The 21,109-nt window shown below is 42.5% G+C and overlaps 1 protein-coding gene across 2 annotated transcripts in view; it reads left to right on the forward strand.

Annotated features, from left to right (window-relative positions):
• ABCB11 (ATP binding cassette subfamily B member 11) overlaps positions 1-21,109 on the forward strand; it is a 431,988-nt gene that overhangs the window by 107,518 nt on the left and 303,361 nt on the right. For both annotated transcript variants that reach the window (XM_085645365.1, XM_085645366.1), the window contains exon 3: positions 15,916-15,934. In XM_085645365.1, the coding sequence (XP_085501491.1) occupies positions 15,916-15,934 (19 nt within the window). The remainder of the gene's footprint in view (positions 1-15,915; positions 15,935-21,109) is intronic.

Here is a 21,109-nt window from a genome sequence, read left to right on the forward strand (position 1 = left end):
TCCACCCGATTCCCAGAGGCAATCCCTCTGAAGACAACCACTGCACCTGTGATGGCAAGAGCCCTGATGGGGATTTTTACATGAGTGGGTTTCCCCAAGGAAGTTGTGTCTGTGAGGGGTGCAAACTTCATGTCTGCATATATGCACTCAATGTGAAAAGAGTGTGGGGTTACTTGTAAGTTCTCCACATCTAACCACCCCCAGATAAATGGGCTTATTGAGAGAGTCAACAAGAACCTAAAAGGCATGATCAGAACTCTGCCTGAGGCCCTGAGGAAAATGTGGGATATCCTCTTGCCCTGTCTGTTGTTTTCTTACCGGTAAGTACAGCAGGAATGAGTGGACTTTAGCTCTGTTGTGCTTCTGTGCGGTTACCCTGTCAGAGGACCTCTCAATTTGCTGAAGAAGGTTGGGAGAAAGCTCCCAGGGAAGTTCCCCAGGCTGTAGTAAGCTACATGCTGGGCTTTCAGAGCCAAATGGCCAAGTTAGGGAAGCAAGTTGGGAGCCAGTCAGACTGTAATAAAGGAGTTGTGTGACGAAAATTCCACCACTGTGGAATTACAGCCTGGACAGAAAGTGTGGGTCATGGAACCCAGTGCCCTTCAGGACCTATGGACTGGACCTTCTGAGGTAATTGAGAAAAGAGTAAGGCACTTACATGGTGGACCATAAGATCCCCAGACAACCCCACAGGGTGCTTCACATCAATCGCCTCAAACCGCACTTTGAAATGTCTTAGCTCACCATGCTGATGGTGACAGATGGGGTAGATGAAGAGGAGATTGAACCTCTCTCTTACCTCTTAGCCTCAGAGGAGAAGGATGGGTCTGTGAAAGGAGTGTTTTGTTTCCCCACTCTGGCTCCTGAGCAAAAGAGAGACTGCCACCAAGTGTTGGGACAGCACTCCTCTCTGTTATCCCTTATTCCTGGGATCGCCCACCTGTGTACCCATGATGTGGACACTGGGGACAACTTTCCTGTCAAGAATAAATCTTACAGGTTGTCAGATAAGGTGAAGGCCAGCACCAAGAGTAAAGTCTCTAAGAGGCTGGAGTTGGGGTCGATAGAACCATCCAGTTGCCCCTGGTCCAGTTCTGTGGTTCTTGTACCAAAAGTTGCAACACCAGGCACCACACCTGAACTGAGGTTCTGTGTGGATTACAGATGGTTACATTCTGTAACCAAGACTGATGCTCATCCTATTCCTAGGGCGGATGAGCTCATGGACAGGTTAGGGATTGTCCAGTACTTAAGTAACTGTGGTCTCACATCTGGGTACTGGCATATCGCCTTAACAGAGGGAGCCAAGGAGAGGTCAGTCTTTTCCGCATTGGAGGGCCACCACCAGTTTAGTTTGATGCCCTTTGGATTAATAAACACCCCTGGCAACTTCCAGAGGTTAGTGAACCAGGTCCTTGCTGGTTTGGAGCCCTTCTCAGCTTCCTACCTGGTTGACATAACTGTCTTCAGTAGCAGTTGGGAGGACCATCTCTATCACCTCCGGGAAGTGCTTCAGGCCCTGCAACAGGCAGGTCAGACTATCAAGGCCAGTATGTGCTAGATAGGGCAGGGGCCTGTCGTGTATTCGAGACACCTGGTGGCCAAGGGGAAGGTGCAACCTCTTCAGGCCAAGATAGAAACCTTAATGGCCTGGCTGACCCCCAAACCCCAGAGTGAGATCAAAGCTTCATTGGCCTTCACTGTGTATTATAGGAGGTTTGTCAAGGGATATGGCACCATTGTTGCCCCCTTGACAGAGCTGACTTTGAAGAAGTAGCCCATAGATGTGATTTGGACAGAGGCATGCAAAAAGCATTTGTCTCCCTGAAGCAAGCCATTTGCACAGCTCCTGTGCTCAAGGCCCTTGACTTCTCCCAGGATTGTATTGGGTAGACAGATGCCTCAGAGCACGGTATAGGGACAGTACTCCCACAGCTCAATGAAGAGGGCCTGGACCAACCTTTAGCCTCCATCTCCAGGAGGTTACTTTGCAGGGAACATAGGTGCAGTTCAATAAAAAGATAAGCATTATTTGTGGTATGGGCACTGAAGAAGTTGAGGCCGTACCTGTTTCGCACTCACAGACAGACCACAGGCCCCTCAGGTGGCATGTGCAAATGAGGGTGAGAATCAAAAATGTTTAGGTGGTTTATCTCCCTACAGGGTATGGACTTCAGGGTGAAACACAGACTAGGGCTAAATCATGCCAATGCTGATAGTCTCTCTAGGTTTTTCCACCTTAGTGATGAGAACTTCTGAGAGTTTGGGTAGCAATCCTCATTTTCACCTGGGGGGACAGGTGTTAGACCTGTCATCCATATGGTGGTCTTCCCCAACTTTCTCTTGCCTCCTACTTTTTGATGTATCTTTTTGTTGGCTTTAAGACTTTGAACACTTTACCACTGCTAGCCTGTGCTAAAGTGCATATTGGTCTCTCCTACACATGTTGACATTGGCGTATATCTGATTGGCATATTTAGTTTACCTATAAGTCCCTTACGAAGTGGTATACCATATACCCAGGGCCGGTAAACTAAATGCTACTAGTGGGCTTGCAGCACTGATTGTGCCACCCACACAAGTAGCCTTACAAACCTGTCTCTGGCCTGCCATTGTAGGGCCTGTGTGTACAGTTCACTGCCACTTCAAATTGGCATCAAGAACCTCTTCCCAAACCTTAAACTCCCCTTTCATTACATATTAGTCACCCCTCTGGTGGGCCTTACGTGACCATAAGTGCAAGATGCTGTGTAAGTGAAAGGCAGGAAATGTACTTTCAAATTTTACATGTCCTGGCAGTGGCAAATAGCAAAATGGGCTTTTCACGCTGTAAGGCCTACTCCTTCCATAGACCTGCATTAGGGATTCCTTAAAACCCCTCTTAATCTGTAATTCCTGATTGGAAAGGAGTAGCTATTTCTTCTTTAATATCTTTGGAATGGAGGTGATAAATAGGGGTGGGCGGAATTTGCGTAGTCGCGCTATGCAAAGCTCAGCGAAATGGTAAAAAATCTCTGCGAACACGCAGAAATTCCGCGAACACGCGGAATTGCTTGTTCGTGATGCTTTTTTCCTGTTCGCGATCGCTCTTTGCGTGCTCGTGGGAAAATATCTCGCAAACACACATTTTGAGAATGCGAACAAGCAAAAAATTCAGCGAAGCCGCAGAACGCAGAATTTTGGGCAATTCCGCGTTCTCCACAGAACGTGAAATTACCCAAATTCCGCAAATTCCGCGAGCGGAACGGAATTTACCGCCCAGGCCTAGTGATAAATCCTTTTTAATGGTAAAGTTGGATTTAACACTACCATTTTAGAAATGCCACTTAACTCTGCTCTTAACTTTTGCTCTGTGAGCCTTGCAGCCTGTCTCCAATACAAGTCTGGGATGGGTGACAGCTACACTTTGTGCAAACTCTCTAGACAGCCACAAAACAGGAAGGGCTGGGTGTGACAGGGTATACATCTGCATTCATCTGCATACTGATAGTCCTCCAGGGAGAGGGAGAGGTGGCTCGCATACATATGAATAGGTTGTGTCCGGCCCTCACACAAAGGACTGATTTACTCCCTATTGGTAGTCTGCAGCCAGGGCTGGGCTGGAAGGGATCCTTGTGCACTTCAGAGAATTTCTTTGAAGTCTCTCCCTACATCAAAGGTACCTTTGGGTATAGGTACAAGGGCGCTGGCCCTATTAAAGTAATACACTACTAGACATGGAAAGAACTCTGCTGGAGTAAAGGCTGCTGTGCTGAAGGATTGTCACACTGCTGGCTGTGTTCTGAGGCACTGCTTCCCTGCTTTGCCGAGCCGCCCTGTTACCTGCTGACCTCTGCCCTGTTAAAAGACCAAGGACTAAACCTAGAGTGACTCCAAGGGTTTTTCCCCTGTTCTCGCCGAGGTCTCAGGGACATCAAAGACCTTGTTATCTACTTTTTGCCTACACTACAGCAGATACCTTTTCGCAAAACCAGTGCTCCACTCTGTGATAGGTAAGATTGTTGAATGGTGAAATACCGCACTTGGCTCAGTGCGCAGTGTTTAATTCAGCCAAGACTCTGCATGGCAGTGCTTCCTACTCGTTATCGCATTGCTGCATTTCTCCCCAGCACATGCTGATCGGAGTCACTGCATTTTTGCCTGAAGCCTCTGCTGCTCTGAGGAGAAATCCCCCCAACACAGCACCTCTACAAAGGGAGACAAGATGACCCGCACTTGGAGTCAACGTGCTGAGCCGAGGCAAATCCTTTCTGCATTTCAAATCACCATTGCATCCAGGGAAATCCCTCAGGGTGGCCCCTCCAGCCACACATTTGCCAGGATGACACAGGTGGCACCAGCGCAGATCAACAGCCACAAGCCAGATAAGCCCAAGCATGATGCCGACATCTCTCAAGTAAAGCTACTGAGTGCTGTGGTACCACGGTGTGATTGTTACTGGCCCGCACTTCCTCTTACACGACCCTACTTGTCAAACCAAATCGGTCACATTAGAAATCTCGCACAAGAGACCTATAGTAACTTGTCTCAACTACTGTGAGAGCAATTATAATTTGAAACAACGCTCATAGTGAATTTGCATTCACTACAGTAGCAATAATAAACTGAACCAAATCATTAGTGACTTTTAAAGCACTGCTTTTCCATGAATTAATTTTACATGTTATATCTCATGAACTACTTATTACATTTTTGTCATTTTGGTCTTATTTTAGTCAGATAAATATTTCCTATTTTTCTAAACCTGTGAGGAGTCTTTTTGTGGTGTTCTCATTGTGTTACTGGGTATGTGTGTTGCACAAATAATTTACAGATTGACTTTGTTGATAAGCTTGCCTGCTCTGTGCCAAGCTACCAGAAGGTGAGCATAGGTTATCTTCAGTGTGTATCTGACTTAACCTTATTAGACTGGTGGGTTGTGCATGGTTTGGGTACATACCACAGCCAAACAGAAACCCCTTTTTAACACTGCCTCAAGAGAGAAAGCAGGGGTGCTTTCCTTTACTGGATGGGTAAAGCATTCCACACTTTGGCTGCCACCGATGACATTGGTTAGCAAAAATGGATGTCTAACTGTAGTGACTGTAGTAATTGAATTTCAGCACATTTTTCATGGGCATTCTTACCTCTTTAAAAGTGATAACATGGGTTGAAGCAGTTTAAGATGAAACACACAAGACTTTGTCACATTGTCTGCATGGGTGGTAAGACCCAGTTTGGAATCAAGGTAGATTCCTAAATTTCAAACTGAGGAAGAAGGTACAGATGGTTGACACATTGTAGGTGGCCAATTCAAATCTGTCATTCTGATAGGTCAGTTTTACTGATATTAAGTTTAAAATAATTTGTAGACATTCACCATCTATTTGCATAAAGTCTCTTAGTTAAAGAGTATACTGATTTACATCTGGGGCAGTCCAATAATCCGCTGTGTATTATCCTTCTACATAAAAAAAGTTATTCCCAGCTGATGTAGTAAAGAGGCCATAGGGGGGAAAGCAAATTTTAAAAAGCAGCAGCGACAGGATTGATTCCTGTGGACACCACAGTAGACTTCTTTAGGTGAGGATGAAATTGGGGAACGGAAAACTATTTGTTTTCTGTAATTCATAAAAGATCTAAACAAAACTCATGCAATTCCTTTAAGCACTATGTCATGTTGCCTTTGTAACAGAATGCCATGATCTAGTCTGTCAAATGAGGTGGAGAGGTCCAGGAGAACCAAGGCTCCTGAGCCTCTGTCATCCATCAACCTTGGTAAATCATCAAGAACAGAGATTACAACTCACTTTGGCCTGAACCCAGCCTGACAAATATTTAAGAGGGTGTTTTGTTCTGCTAATACTCAAATTTATAGGAAAACAAGTTTCTCCAACAACTAGATAAATCTGAGAGGATGTCAATTGTCCTTTAATTACAAGGATCTGTGGGATTTAGAGAGGGCTTTTTAATAATGGTTTGATAAAGGCAGTTTTCCAAATCTCTGGTAATATGACAACTTCAAGTGAATTAGAGAAAATGGAACAAATATCCTAGGCCATTGGGGACTGGTCCTTCAGAAATTTAGGGTCCGATCTCGAGAGGGGATTAATTTAAATGGTGCCTATTAGGTGAGATTCTGAAATTTAAGAGAACTTATCAAAAACCACACACAGGCTTTCATGTTGTGACACCGATAGAAGACCAGTACGCCTGACTAATGCAGTCATCTGAATTTCAAGTTTAATTTGTTCAGTCTTTATGTTTAAAAAAGATGCAAGATGTTTACAAAGCATAATTTCAGGAGAAATATGCGTTTAGATACAGTCAGGAGACTGGAGATCTTTCATCCGTTAAAGAGTTCTTTAGAGAGGTTAGGAGCATTGCTTAAGCATTGTGAAAAATAAGTACATTTAGCAACTTTTACCTGTTTGTGATACCCCTTATATTTATAAACAAAACTTTTAAATCACGGTCATACGTTTTTTGCAACTTAAATTCAATCTGATGCAGCTCTAGTTTCATGTTATTTAGAGAGCCAAGGGTTTGCTTTCCTTTTTTGCCAATAAATAGCCAATCAGAACAACTGGAGCTATGCAATTTTAAAGATTTCAAGTAAGTCGTGTACAACTGTTACTGGAGCTCTGCGTTGGTGGTAATTGCGAGCTGTCGATGCTGTAGTGAGACATGCAGATCCTGCACTACCAAGTGTCATTAGCAGTCGCTGTGGCACGAAGAGGCAGGTTTGCTGGAACTTTGCATTGGCAAGCAGCAATATATTGAGCAAAACAGGCCTGTTTGCATTCGCAAGGAGCCCAACATTTCAGTATTTCTCCTTGTTTTGGAAAGGAGCCCAACTGGTACAACATCAAGGGTCCAGGGTCCAAGAGGCACCTCTTGTGGGTCAGAAAGTAATTCCAACAGAGGCCAGCAGGGCTCAGGCAGTTTCAGTTGCAGGTCCAGGCAGCAGGTCAGCTGGGCAGTGGCAGGGAGGCTGCTGGAGCTTGTCATGTCCCTCTAGCCAAGAGCAGGAGATCAGTCCAGTCAGCTGACCTTTGGAGTCACTGCAACCTGGGATGAAGGGTGCAGGTCCAGTCTTCCATCTCAGCAAGCGGGACAGCAGGCACTAGGGCAGCAGAGTAACAGGACAGCAAGACAGCAGTCCTTCTGGCAGCAAAACAGAACTGCAGTCCTCCTCCTGTAGTATTCACAGGTCCCAGAGTGTACTGAAGAGTTGGGTCTGAGCGTCCAATATTATTCCTGGTGACCAATTTTGACCAGGGAGAGTTTCTAGAAAATTCCCTTTGAAGTCCTTGAAGATTCTTGCCTCCCTGTCCTGGCTGCAAGCTGGCTGCATGAATAATGAAGTGGTGACATGTCCTTTGTGTGAAGTCATGGCACAGCCTATTCAGTTGGAAGTGGGGCTGTGCCCAGCTCTGCCCCCTCATCCTGCCAGTTGATGGCCCATCCAGGCACATGTAATACCTCTATTGTGTGGCAGTCTGTGAAGAGTAAACAAAGTCAACTGTCAACTACACCCAGTCATGTGACCCAGAAACAAGCTGCAGGCACCCAATGGTTACAGCAGAAAAATGCCAACATTCTAAAAGTGTCATTTTAAAAATTGTAACTTAGAATCTGACTTTATCATTGAAGAGGATTTTTAATTACAATTTCTTAGACACCAAATATGATATTCCTATCTGTTCCCAATTGAAAATGATCATTTATTAAATATAATAAGGCAATCCAATGTTATCCTATGGGACAGGAAGGCCTTGTAGTAGTGAAATCTTTTTTAGAGTTTTTTACTACCAGGATATATAAAAGTTAAAAGTACATGTCCAACCTTTTGATTAAAATGCACCGTGCCCTATGTACTGTGTAGTACCTATCATACTGGTGACTTTTATGTATTATGCAGGCTGCAGTGTCAGGCCTGAGACATATTTAAAAGGGTTACTTTAGTGGGTGGCACAATAGGTGCTGCAGGCCCACTAACAGTATTTCATTTACGGGCCTTGTGTAAATGTAGTACAACTTTACCAGGGACTTACAAGTAACCTAAGGGCCTCATTTACGAGGCCATTGCGCTGCCAGTGCGTCACTTTTTTTGAAGCACCAGCAGCGTAGTGCACCTGCCCATATCTACAAGGCCATGTAAAGTCACTCTGCGTGACTTTTTATGGCCCTGTAAATATGGGCTCCTTTTACCCATTACTCTGTGTGAAAGGGACATCTCATTGGTGTTGCTGTGGGTGTTTCCAAGCAACATCCATGGAATCTGACACATTCCCAGATTTACAAAGTTTTGTAAAGCTGGGAATGCGTCAGAATCCTATGCCTTTGCAGGGGAGGTGTAGGAGTGGCACAACGGGGAAAAATAATGTTATTTCTCCACGTTTCTCTCTTTCTATGTGTGCATAGAAAGAGGAAAATGCCATCAAAGCTTTATGCAACAGTGCCAATCCTCAAGTACAGTCTCCTCACTCTCCGTCCATTTGATGTAAATGCTCCAATGAGATATAACTTCTTATTTAAAAGGTAAACACTTGACTCGCCCATTTTACAAAAAACTTAATCATACTATATGCTCATGAGTATGACTATTGTCTCTAGCATCTGTCTGTTAAGATTTATTTTTCAATGCAAACCTAATTTTAGAGATTGGGTCCATATTTATTTTGCATTTTGTGGCTAAATTAAGTAATACAATTGTATACTTCTACATTTATTTAACTGATAAAACCTGAACTCATACTTCCATCCGTCCTATTTTAGCAAATTAAGCAGCCACATATCAAAAATAACACTAACCCCAAAAGTAAAAATATGATAACATATGCTAGCGATCTCATTCTGCTTTTTAACTAGCATGCTGTCTACCTGCTCAGCTGTTGGTTTGGAAATCATGAAAGACAGCATGGAGAGTGACTAGATGCCCAAGTGTGTGTCATTCACTGGCTTCTCTATCGCTCCCCCCAAAGACAAGTTAACACTGGCACCTCTCTTACAATGAGACTTGCATTCCAGTAGTCAGATAAGAAACAAGGGGCACCCAGCTGCCTTAAGCACGGTAAAAGCCATAACCCACCCTTTGCTAAACTTTAAAGTAAATTATACTGTCATCATTGTAGATACGCTAGTTTTCATGAGTAATACAAGGCAATGCAATTTAATTATGCACTATCTGATTGCATAAAATAGGCAATAGTTTTATTTACATGTTTTGTTTCTCAATCGAGACATAAAATTCCTTCACACATTTTAAGCACTGGAATGCGCACAACTGTACAAAAGCTGCGGCCACCTGCAGTCCATGGGCAGCGCCCATGAGCACGCTCTGTCAGTGTGAAATGCATCTATTGTTATTAGCAAATGTGCCATATTAATGCAGTGGAGGGACAAGTAGGTACAAAACCTGAAGTAAGGTTCAAAAGAGAAAAAACACACAATCTGTCCGTTCTTCGTGCTAAAACAATGTCCCCTTCTTTCTTTAACTGAATATATTAGGCTACGATTTTTAGGTCTCGTCTGATCCAGCGCATGTGCTGGTCTGGCCGAGACATTTTGTGTGCGGATTTTCAAAGTGCTGCCTGTGGCCTAAAGCTTGCGTGCACGTGAGCGTGCACGCGTGCAGCCACCATGTCCAACAGATCCAAAACCAGGCGGCCCGCCTGGTTTTTAAACTCCCCAAATTCCACCACTCTACCCCGCTCCTGAAATCACTTCACTGGCTCCCTGTGCGAGCCAGAATTGAATTCAAGCTTGCTTCCATCACCTTCCGGGCTCGACACGGACTCGCACCTGAATTCATCTCCTCCGAGATTGTCTCCTATATCCGCACTAGGGAACTTCGTTCGTCCTCCCAGTCCCTCCTCACCATCCCACGCTATCGGAGAAAGAAGTGGGGAGGTTCTAAATTTGCCACCCTCGCCCCGACCCTCTGGAACTCTCTTCCCCTTGAACTCCGCACCATCTCTCTTTACCCACAATTCCGTAAACAACTTAAGACCTACCTATTCACGAAATCTTTCGAATAACAACTCTCTTGCTCCCACTGCTTTTTAACTAGGATCCTGTCAGTAATAGCGCCAAGAAACCGCAGGTATATGAGCGCTCTATAAGAAATTTTAAATTCAAATTCAAATTCATGTGTCTTTCCTCCGCTTCGCTTGATCGCGACCGCGATCACTTTCTCTTTCGCGGGCCGCGCGGCCGTGTCATTTTCACGGCCGCGCGGCCAATGCTTAAAGAATGCTAGCCATTTCCTTCCCATTGTTTTAGAGCAGGGATGTTTTTATAGGATCTGAATGTCCCCACGAACAGTTTGCCTTCAGACTCATTCGGCATTTTGTACACATGCCTCCGGATGATTCTAATTAAAGCACTCTCTGTACTTTACCCCTGTAATGGCATACTCCTTGCCAACTTTGTTTTAGCCATTTTCATCCTGGATGCTACGGATCGGAGTTTTGGTTTAAATATTTGGAAGGCTCAGTAAAGTTTGTTTTCTGTCTGTATTTGTAAGGGATGAGAGATGCACTGGAGTGTGGGGGAGGGGAGGAAGGAATCTTTACGTGAAGCATCTTAGACACTTTCTCGAAACTGGATTGTTTGGTCTCCTGTCTAATCATTAAAGCCAAGCGGAAGTAAAAGCAAATGAATTGCTGAGCTAGTAGTGCATTAAAATCAAAGTGTTGGATTGTGGCATCTTTTATTTTAGATTGTGGAATTTCATTTTTTTTTTTAGTATATGCTGCACATAATTTAAAACTGATTTCCCACGGCTGCAGGATCAGTAATTAATTCATCCTCCGATGTGATGTTGGAGTTGTAATTTTCATCATTCTCAGATCGATGTTCTAATGCCATTAGCTGTTTAATCTCCAGTCACCCTGCTACTGGGTTTCAGTGATACCCCCATGTATGAACACTTGTTCACTTGATGAAACCGCTCCCCCTTGGCTTGATGCCAGGTGGTAAAAAACCCTTTTCTTCACTTACTTTGTCAGCAGGTGCATCACAAAGCTGTGCCTACTATGGTAGAACAACTTACACTTGGTGAAATAACTTTCTTTTGTCTTGATGCCAATGAAATCCCTTTGGCCTTGGCACATGGTGACTCACTCTGCCTTCCCTGGTCACAAGGTCGCATTGCTCACCCTTTCTTTATCAGCACCTGATGTAACTGTCCTTTCTGCCCTCTCACTTGTTAACATCACTTCTATTTTGACTTTTTGTTAGATGGCATCACACACCTTTGCATTGTCTTTGCTTTATCGGTCTATGCCATTTTATTATAGGTTTGAATATGACCTCTCAGTGCCTACAGTAACTTTTTTTTAATTGTTGTAAGACTAGTGCTAATGCCTCAAAAATACATATTTTAGCTTGTGGCATCCTTGTTCTCACTGTCCAGATGCTGCCAATACCTTTGCAGACCACACTTGGCCAAATTACCTCCGGGCCTGTATGTTACACCTCCCCCACCCTGGTATCTACATTGTATCCCAGCTCCTGCGCAATGCCTGGATTGGCTGAGATGCTTTGCAATGGTACTGTATTTTAATACCCTATGTTTTTGCTAGCTGAATAAAAGAATCAATGTAAAATAGCCTGATGGTGCCACACAGGACTAAATTACTGAAGTTCCCTGCATTGGAAATCACCACCTCTTCATCGGGGCTTGAAATGTACGCAGTACAGTGAGCTGTGAAGACATACAATGGTATTATTGCTGTTAAAGGTTACTTTTTGGGAGTATGAGGTGGCCCTTTGTGGCATATAAAGGCACTTTTGAGCATTTTTGATATACAGGATGCCACTTTTGGGATATATGGCACTTTGGGTCTCTGTTTTGGCCTATATGGTGACACTTTTGGAGACAACAGTGACACTTAAAGGACATTTGATGGCACGTTTGGGAAAAGTTAAACACTTTTGGAGCCTACAAAGGCCCCTTTGCATGGCCTTTTGGGGCATTTGAAAGCTTTTATGACAAAGGCTGGAAGCAGCTCAAGGTGTTTAAGTGTTCTAGTAACATCCATGTGGTACACATGTTCCACTGTTACAGGCCATGCACAGTGTGCATCGCTTACAAACACTTGGGAAGAGTCACTGGAATTGCAGGTGGTCTTTCTGAAATGCCTACATAAAGGTTTATCTGTTAAGACTTGTCATTACAAAACCAACTGATTTCAGTAGAATAAACACTGTTTCTGTTGTTTGCGTAATTCCAATACACTGTCAAATGTAGTATTTTTGTTGCTGTGTTGTTTGTCATTTTGTTGCGCACTTCGCCCACTGGTGTCTGTTACTTTTTCTTTTCCTTGTCTGGTTGGTGCAGACTGGAGCATGCAGAGGTGTGGCTCACTGGTTAGAGGCGGCAGATCCTTAAACAGAGAATCGGCCAGGGACCAGGGTTCAATTCCCGACGCGGCAGGGTCGTGGACCAGGGTCAAAACGGACTCGATAATTCTTGCCTCGGTACCTACTCTAACCAGGAACACACTCGGCAACTCTGGGCATTAAGCTTGCCTCATCTCCACAACGGCCCCCCACATTCGCCGGGGATGCCTGGTTTCACCTTGGAGATACCCTGGAGGGACCATCTCACAGGGATAGCCAGGACGGGTTCCCCAGCGGTCTACAGCGCCAGGACGCCTCAGGGCAGCAGTGCGCTTTACAAGACACATACATACATACATACATATGTGATAGAAGATTTCATGTGAACTATTTTTTATATTTAGTAAATGTCTATCTTTGTCAATCAATCAATCAAAAGATATGTTTATTTAGACCATTGGCCTTTAAACAATACAGCAATTTATGTTTGTTGCATTTTAAAACATTTTCTTTTTTAAACAAAAATGGTCAGCTACATATCAAGCGATCTCTTTCATCTTTTAAGTTATAAGAGTCTGCCTATTTAAAATATAAATTCACATAACATGTCTATAAATAGTCCCATAAAATACCTAAACCCTCATCTTTGTCCATAGTACATATTTTGGACAATATTTCCAGAGACACTTAAAATTTAGGCAGCTAGGGGAGTCTTGGAAGTGTCCTGAATCACATAATTTGAGAGTGAAAGCTGGGGTTAGGACCCATGTCTAAAGTGTAAAGCTAAGATTTTAGATCACCTCTTTTGTTACTATTTATGGACTTTGGAAGGGATTATTAATCCAAATAGAGGAGTCAGAAGTCCCAATCACTCCGCGTTTTTCGCATGAGCAAGTAACCACATGCCTAGCAAGTTGAGCTCACAGCATTTTCTTAGAGTGCGCATGCTGATAGTGAAAACGTTTGTGTTAATGACTTCTTTACAATTTGAAGAACTTGTACGTATGAACTCAAATCTTGTATTTAGTGGCAGACCATTCTGTTCCACAGACTGTGCTACTGTAAATTGTCAGTCAAAGGGTTTGCTCTGCAGGCGGTTGGGTCTACTTGTCCAATGAACAAAATAAACATGAATACTAGTTGTCCTTGACTCCAAACAATGTTAGTCTGCACAAAATAGATGTAGAAAGTATAGTTAAAGCAGCGTCAAAACTTTGACCCCAATCCTAAACCACCGGTACTGGATAAATGTGAAGAATTTGCACACATCTTCGACATAAAAATGAATAAATATTTATATATATATATAATATATATATTAAAGCCTCTTTTTCTGTGCAGATCATCAACATGAGTGCCACTCCCACCAGAACATCCTCTAAAACTTTAGAGACATTACCCACTCTGAATTTAGAAACACCATCGCTCATATAAACACCTCCAGCCACTTCCTTGACTCTGCACCCGTTTAGCTAAAGAGATGTGAAATGCCCTTATGCCCCACTTGTCTAAAATGATAAACATCTCCTTACAACAAGGCATTTTCCTTGACTGCCTAAAAATAAGGAATGTCTCTCCACTATTTAAACCAAGCATTGGCATAGCCAATAGGTCTCGCCTTTGGGACCTTATAAGTGTTTAGCCATGCAACAGTTGCATAACTAAATACCTATAAGGTCCCTCAAAGCGAGACCTATTGGCTATGCCAATGCTTGTTATACTCGTTGCCGATACATGTTGTGATAAGAAGGTCACAAGTGAGAATCACAGCGAGCTGACTCGGCCTTCCATGTTTCCCAAGGATGTAAGACTGAGTGCCATTAAATTAGGTAATATTAACTTTGTGTAAATTATTGGAAAATTAAAATCGAGAAACCACATTTGAGGAAGTCAAATCATGGAAAATCTGTTTTAAGGAAAGACAATATTAAAAAAATATTAAAAAATCAAAAGTTAAAGAAAACATTTTAAAGGAAGGACACTTTTAAGAAAAATTCCAAATTACATTAAACTTGGTTGGAGTTTTGGACTACTGTGGGGTTTTGGGTTAAGGGATGAGTAATGTTTAGGATGATGAGGAGTTTTAGGAGGCAGGAATAATTGGAGCTCGGGCACAGAAAAGGGTTTTTTGGGTTCAGAGATGGGTGGAGTGTAGGGCTGCTGAGGTTTGTTTTTAAGGGTTCATGGATAAGTGGTTTTTAGTTGTCTGAGGTGTTTTTAGGTTTCAGGGATGGGTGGAGTGCAAGGGTGCTGAGGGGTTTTAGGGTTCATGGATGGGCAGAGTTTAGGGCTGGTGAAGTTTTTAAAAGGTCAAATATGGGTAGGGGCTGGGACGGTGAAGAATTTTTAGGGTTCAGGATGGGGTGGAGTTTAGGGTGGTGATGGGTTTTAAGGATTCAGAGATGGGTGAAGTTTACATGTAGGAAGGTAGAAAGGGCTTAAGGGTTTAGGGATGGGTATTTTAGGATGATGAGGAGTTCTTATGGGTCATGGATGACTAGTGTTTAAGGGAGGTGAGGGTTATTTTAGGGTTCAGGGATGGGTAGAGTTTGGGTGTGCTGAAATGTTTTAACAGATATGGAATTTGATGGGGTGTAGGCATAGAAAGAGGTTTTAGGGTTCAGGAATAGGTGGAGTTAGGGGTTAGTGAGTGTTTTTATGCTTTAGGATGGTGGTGTGTTGGGGCAAAAAGGGCTTTTAGGCTTCAGGGATGAGTGTAGTTTTGGTATGGTGAGGGATTTTAGGGATCAAGGATTGATGTTGTTTAGGGGTTGTGAGGGGTCAGCGATAGACGGGTTCCCAGGGTGGTGATGGGTCAGCAAATTAAACGCATTCAAAGTATTTGTTTGACAATATAAAAGATATAAATATGAAATAATGTCCCCTGAGGAAAAATACTGAAATAAATGTCTCCGACAAAACAGTTCCTGAATGTTCTGAAGAATGGCAATCATTGCATTTATACATAAAAAATAAGCATTCAAAAGCCAATTTCAACTAAAAAGATATTCTATGAATTGGTTTCTATGAAAAGGTAAATGCCATTCATTCTGAAAACTTCCATTAAACAGTTTAGATGTAGAGGTTTCTCAGTAATGGTATACCATAAAATAGCTTTTCTGTGAATTCACATACAACCAATAATTACACAATAGCCCTGGGCATAGTTCACGGAGTTCCATGAGTGCTGAAAAACCTCTGCCACGCTCCACGGAGTTCGGCAAGTGGCAGAGTGAGGTAAATCGTGCTGCTTGCCCTCTCCAACATAACGTTGGCGAGCAGCGAGAGAGGAAAAACGTTGCGCTCTACGCAGAGAGTTGGGTTGGAAAAACTCTGCAAACTCTGCAAGCAAAGCGCAATTTTGTGCCCAGGACTAATTAACACCTGTTATTTCAATGCCTTAGAAATGCAAGCAGAGCAGTATGAAGCACTATATACAAAAGTAATTGTTATTTTGGATTGTCGTCAAGATTTGCTAGATGTGAACCCTATCAAGATGTATTGAAGTATCAGCTCCACCCACTGTTTAATATAAAATATTTATTTCCATGAATGCTAATTCTAGTTATATTTTCTTTCTTGCAGATAAGTTAAAGGACACAGGGTAAGTTATTGTAATATTAACTTCTAGTAGAATGTGTGATTTTGCTTTCAGAAAACTGAAACAAGAAATGCATTATGGTGAGCAATTTGTCTATTTTGTTTTTAAGCTTTTCAATGAATAGTAAATATGCTTGAGCATTAGGAGTGAAATAAATCATTGGGGGTCAAATCACAAAACATTGTTTGCTGGATCTATTACATGTCCTTCATAGTAATTAAGAATGTATGTGATGCAAACATGTTTTAACACCATAATATGAAAGCAGACTTATAGAGCAAGTATATTTCTAGATGATTGTTGTATTGCAATTTGTTGTGGTGGTGATATGTTGCTGTGTTTCTTTTGCTGCATAATTACATTAGGTTGTTGTGGTTTACTGCGGTTGCTGTGTTGTATTCTCTTTTTCCTGTTTAATGCTCCGCTGTGTTATTTTTTGTTGTTATTGAGCGTTGTTAAATGTGTTGGACCTAACCCTTTTTACAGGGTTATTCCCACACCTTTTACCTTCTTCCTTCTATTTTGTCGGACCTGTTTATGTTGCTTTTAGGACTCTGGGCACTTTACCACTGCTAACCAGTGCTAAAGTGCATATACTCTCTGTCTAAATTGTATCGGTGAATGGTTTATCCATGGTTGGTATATTTGATTCACTAGTAAGTCCCTATTAAAGTGCATAAGCTAACAGAGGGATTGCCCTTTAAGTGTCATTTCCCATTGGGAGCTAATAGTAATTTGAATTATGGGGTCTCTGAACTCACAATTTAAAAGTGCATCTTTTGATGAAGTTGGTTTTTTAATTGTGTGTTTGAAAATTCCACTTTTAGAAAGTGGGCATTTGCTTGCTTAACCATTCTGTGCCTCTGCTTGTCTGTAGAATCCACATCTGGGTTAGGTTGACAGTAGGGCTCTTGTGCACTCATTCTAAACAGTCACACAAAGGGAGCTGAGGTGTGCCTTGCATATCCTGTTGGGCCATCACCAGGCTGGGCCTTCCTGAGCTCTTGTGGTGGCAGGAGTTGTCAATGACACCTGAATAGGGCTAGCCTGTCCTCACATAAAGCTGTCACAGCCCCCCTGTAGTATGTCTAGAGCCAGGTCAGGGAAAGGTAGGGTATTATGTGTTACAAAGACTTTCCTTTGAAGCTTGCCTAATTCAAAGACAGAAAGGGATATAAGTATTGGACCTCTGACACTCTCAAATCAAAACACTTCTGGACTAAAGGACATTCTGCCAGGAAGAAGAGCTGAATACTGTAGGAGGGACTGACACTCTGTCTGCTGCTTTGTTGTGCTGGTCTGCTGCTTGCTGCTTCTGTCCTGGGAGTGAAAGTACTGGACTTTGCTTTCTACATCCCGCTTCCAAGGTTTTCCTAGAGCTTGTACGTGCTTGCCTCCTGCTAAGAAGTCTCAGGGCCATCAAAATCTTTACCTACCAGTGCCTGGGCTCTTCTGCTGAAAGCCCTGACTTGCCAGGTGGTGCCAAATCCAGTTCCTGGGCCCCTGGAAGTGCAAACTGGTGAGAAAATCCATGCATCATCTCTCAGCACCCGTATTCTCGGAGCAGCACTGCCGTACGGCTACAAAATCAACACATCCCCACTGGGAGGCCGAAGAATTGACGCAGTGCCTGCAATGTGGCTGAAGATCACCCCAGCCAGAATCCTGAGCACCGCTTCACCCATTTCTGTGGCACCCGCTCTGACTCAGATGCAGTCCCTGCTTCGTGGCTGTGAATTCGACTCAGCGCCTGCTTCGCCGCTGCCGCATCGACACAACACATCTGGATTTTTGATGCATCATACTTTGACGCTGTCTCTTCATCGACGCTGCCCAGCGTAAGGAACCGAGGTTGCATGCTTGGAGATCGATGCATCACTTCCCCTTCCAGTAAGAAACAGACGCATCACCTCCCCTGACAGTTAGGAACCGACACATCAGCTCCCCTGTGTAACAGTATGGAACCACGCACCATCTCCCCTGGCAATAAGGAACCGAAGCATCACCTACCCTGTGAGTAAGGAACCGACTCATCGCTTTGTTTTTCAGGCGCCTCACATCCCCTGCGCTTGTTTTCATCTTTGAATTTTGACACATTCCATGTACTTTTTGCTACAAGTGACACATCCATAGGTTCCTAAGGACTACATTTGCTTAACCTTTTTAAAGTGATATTTTTACTTGTGTATGTTAGATTTATGATGTTTTGATCTTTTTTTTATTCAGATAAATATTGTCTATTTTTCTGAACTGGTGTGGACTCCTTTTTTAGTGTTTTTACTGTCCTACTGTGTGTGGGTACAAATGTTTTACACATTGCCTCTGAGATAAGCCTGACTGCTCATACCAAGCTACCAAGAGGGTGAGCAGGGGCTATCTTAGCTGTATGATCTCCTTACCCTGACTAGAGTGAGGCTCCCTACTTGGATAAGGTACTTACCGACTGCCAACTAGAGACCTCATTTGTAATTGTATGTTATTATTTTGAATTTTATTGTGCTCTGTAGCTACTTTAGTGATGTCAACAAATACTTCTACATCATCATCCAAAATTAGTACATTCTTTTAATATTCCAGTGTCGAACAACCTTTTACCATGTAAGGTGGTAAAATACCTCTGCTATATCTACTTATTTAAGAAACCATTTACCCCAAAACTGTTATGGATATTGGTCCTAAATTAGAACCAAGAGAGCTCAGTTTATGTGATATGACCCTAAATGTCTATAGGTGCATCCAAATGACCTTGTTTTCTATATATTAGATTAAATTCACTCTTCTTCAAGTTTGATGTCTTTTAGTGTATTACATAATGAGATGTAACATACTCTATGCTCATGTAACAATGTCCAAGAAATGTAATGTAGAGCTTGTGAACGTACACTGCTACTAAATAATCTCTAAGGTAACAATATTTATGTTTTTAGTTCTCAGTTCTCACTGGTTAAAGCATTTGCTTGTTCATGTATTTCTGAAATAGAAAGATGAGGCTGGTCACTTCTCTTATGGCAAATGGATAAGGTAGTTCAATTCTAATAAATATAGCTTTACAGTCTACTGTTGAGGACTATAATGGGTGTTAGAGGCACTGGAGAGGACCCATAACAAGGGTTCAGGCCCTTTAACAACCTGGATAGGATGAGGCATCAGGCTATAGGCTAGTAGAACAATCCCACTAGTGAGGGTAGAATATTCTAAATTGAAAAAAGGGAGAAACAGAAGGAGAAATATTGTAATGTTGGAGCAGAAGGCTTATACCAGCCCTAAGGGCCTTGACCTACTCCATTGTCTTCACTGGAGCCCCCAACAATACAATATTCTAATAAACAATTAAAGTATATGAGCTATCCCAGAGTGAAAGGAGGTGGTAGTTCAGTTATGAGTAGGTAATAGGATAGGGTAGTTCATGAGTGAAGGATAAAGTCATTAAGTGGCTAAGGCAGTATCATTATAAAAGGGTTCAAGAGTAAGGAACTTCGGTCCACATGTACGTAGATTTTTCATGGTTGCAAATGGCCCAATTTGCAGAATCGGGCCATTTGCGACTGGTCAAAAAGCCTTTTTCTATATACCAAACCCTATTTTGCAATTCGGTAACCTATGGGTTAGCAATTTAGTATTAGGCAGGAACTTGTTATTGGCATCCCTTCCTAATAGTGACTTGCAGTGGAATGCATGAATGTTTAGTGACTTAAATACGGTCACCAAACATTTTCATTTTACTTCCAAATTCAATATGGTGCTAACCCATTCGTAAACGTGATGATGCCCCCAAGGAACCCCTTCCGTTTTGTGAATGTATGCAAAAACGTTTTTTAAGAGCGGCAGTGGTCCCACGGACCTCTGCCTACTCTTAAAAAGTTAAAAGAATTTTTTTTTTTTAAATGCATCCCCTTTTCCTTTCCCGTTACTTTATTTAAAAGCCGACACTCATGGGGGTCTGCTGTCCCAAGCAGGCAACCATCCCTGCGTTTTTAGCAATTCCCAATGGGTCGCAAATTGTGACCTACCTCATGAATATTATTGAGGTAGGTTAATTGTGACCCCTTTACAAATCGTTAAATGCATCAAAGACACATTAGTACATCTGTGTTTGTGATTTCCTAATAGCGAATCGCGAACAATTCGCTACTAGCAATTCGCAAACGGAGATCTTAGTTCATGTCCCTACATCTCTCAAATCACATGTCGACTGAATCCTTGCCTTTGACCTTGTACAGTGCTCTGCTGCCTTGGCCAGGTTTTTTCAATTCAAATTTCACATACATACATTTCTTTTGGATGTCTTAGTGTCATCACCATACACATAGAACTGGACCACGATTTGATGAAGTAGAATGGCCAGGAGTTGCATGCAGATGTTAAATAGGAACAAAGACACTATTTATGGCTGATGGATACCACTGCTGATCATCGCTGCTTTGGAAATGTATGAATGTAGGATTCTGTGACATAATAATTTCATTAAGTTTATGCCTGTGCCTGAGAGACTAACCTCTGTGAGCATGGGCAGAAGTATGGAGTGATTCATAGCATCAAATGCCACAGTTTTATAGAACAATGCCCCAGTACTAACTCAGTCTGCCAAATCTCAGCAGATCATCTACCTCAGAGGTGGAAACTATCTCTCAGCTATAATCCTGCCTGAAATGAATCAAGTATGCCAGCATTTTCCATACGTTCCTGAAGCTGACCATATTTTCTGAGTTACATCAAAAGGGGAATGGAATGGAAGTTATTAAGGCGTGTTGGAGAAAGAGATTTTTTTCAGCAGAGGTTTAGTACTTTTTGATTTCTAAGACATAGGGGCCATCCCACTGCTCTAAGAGCTGTTGACCAAGGCACACGACTGGATCTCCAAACGTGGGCCTATGTCTTATTCATCTGATGAACTGCCAATATTGTTCAGTTCTCATTACAAAACAGTTATAACAGATTAGCCCCCTCTGGGTGAATTAATATGTAAAAGTATGAGGTATTACCACCCTAGCAGGGTAAATAGAGTATATATTTTAGGTCTCCCAAGTTTGAAAGTTTGGGTCAGTTCAATTTTCCCTTGTTGAATAGGAAATGGTGTTACGGTCTTTATGGTTAAACAAGCGAGGCAGTTTCTTTTGTATATTTTAAAACAGAAATAGGGTATTAAGACGTGGTCAGAAAGCTGTGCTGAAGTCAAGG

Source organism: Triturus cristatus, chromosome 3_1, assembly GCF_964204655.1.
Source record: "Triturus cristatus chromosome 3_1, aTriCri1.1, whole genome shotgun sequence".
Taxonomy (NCBI): Eukaryota; Metazoa; Chordata; class Amphibia; order Caudata; family Salamandridae; genus Triturus; species Triturus cristatus.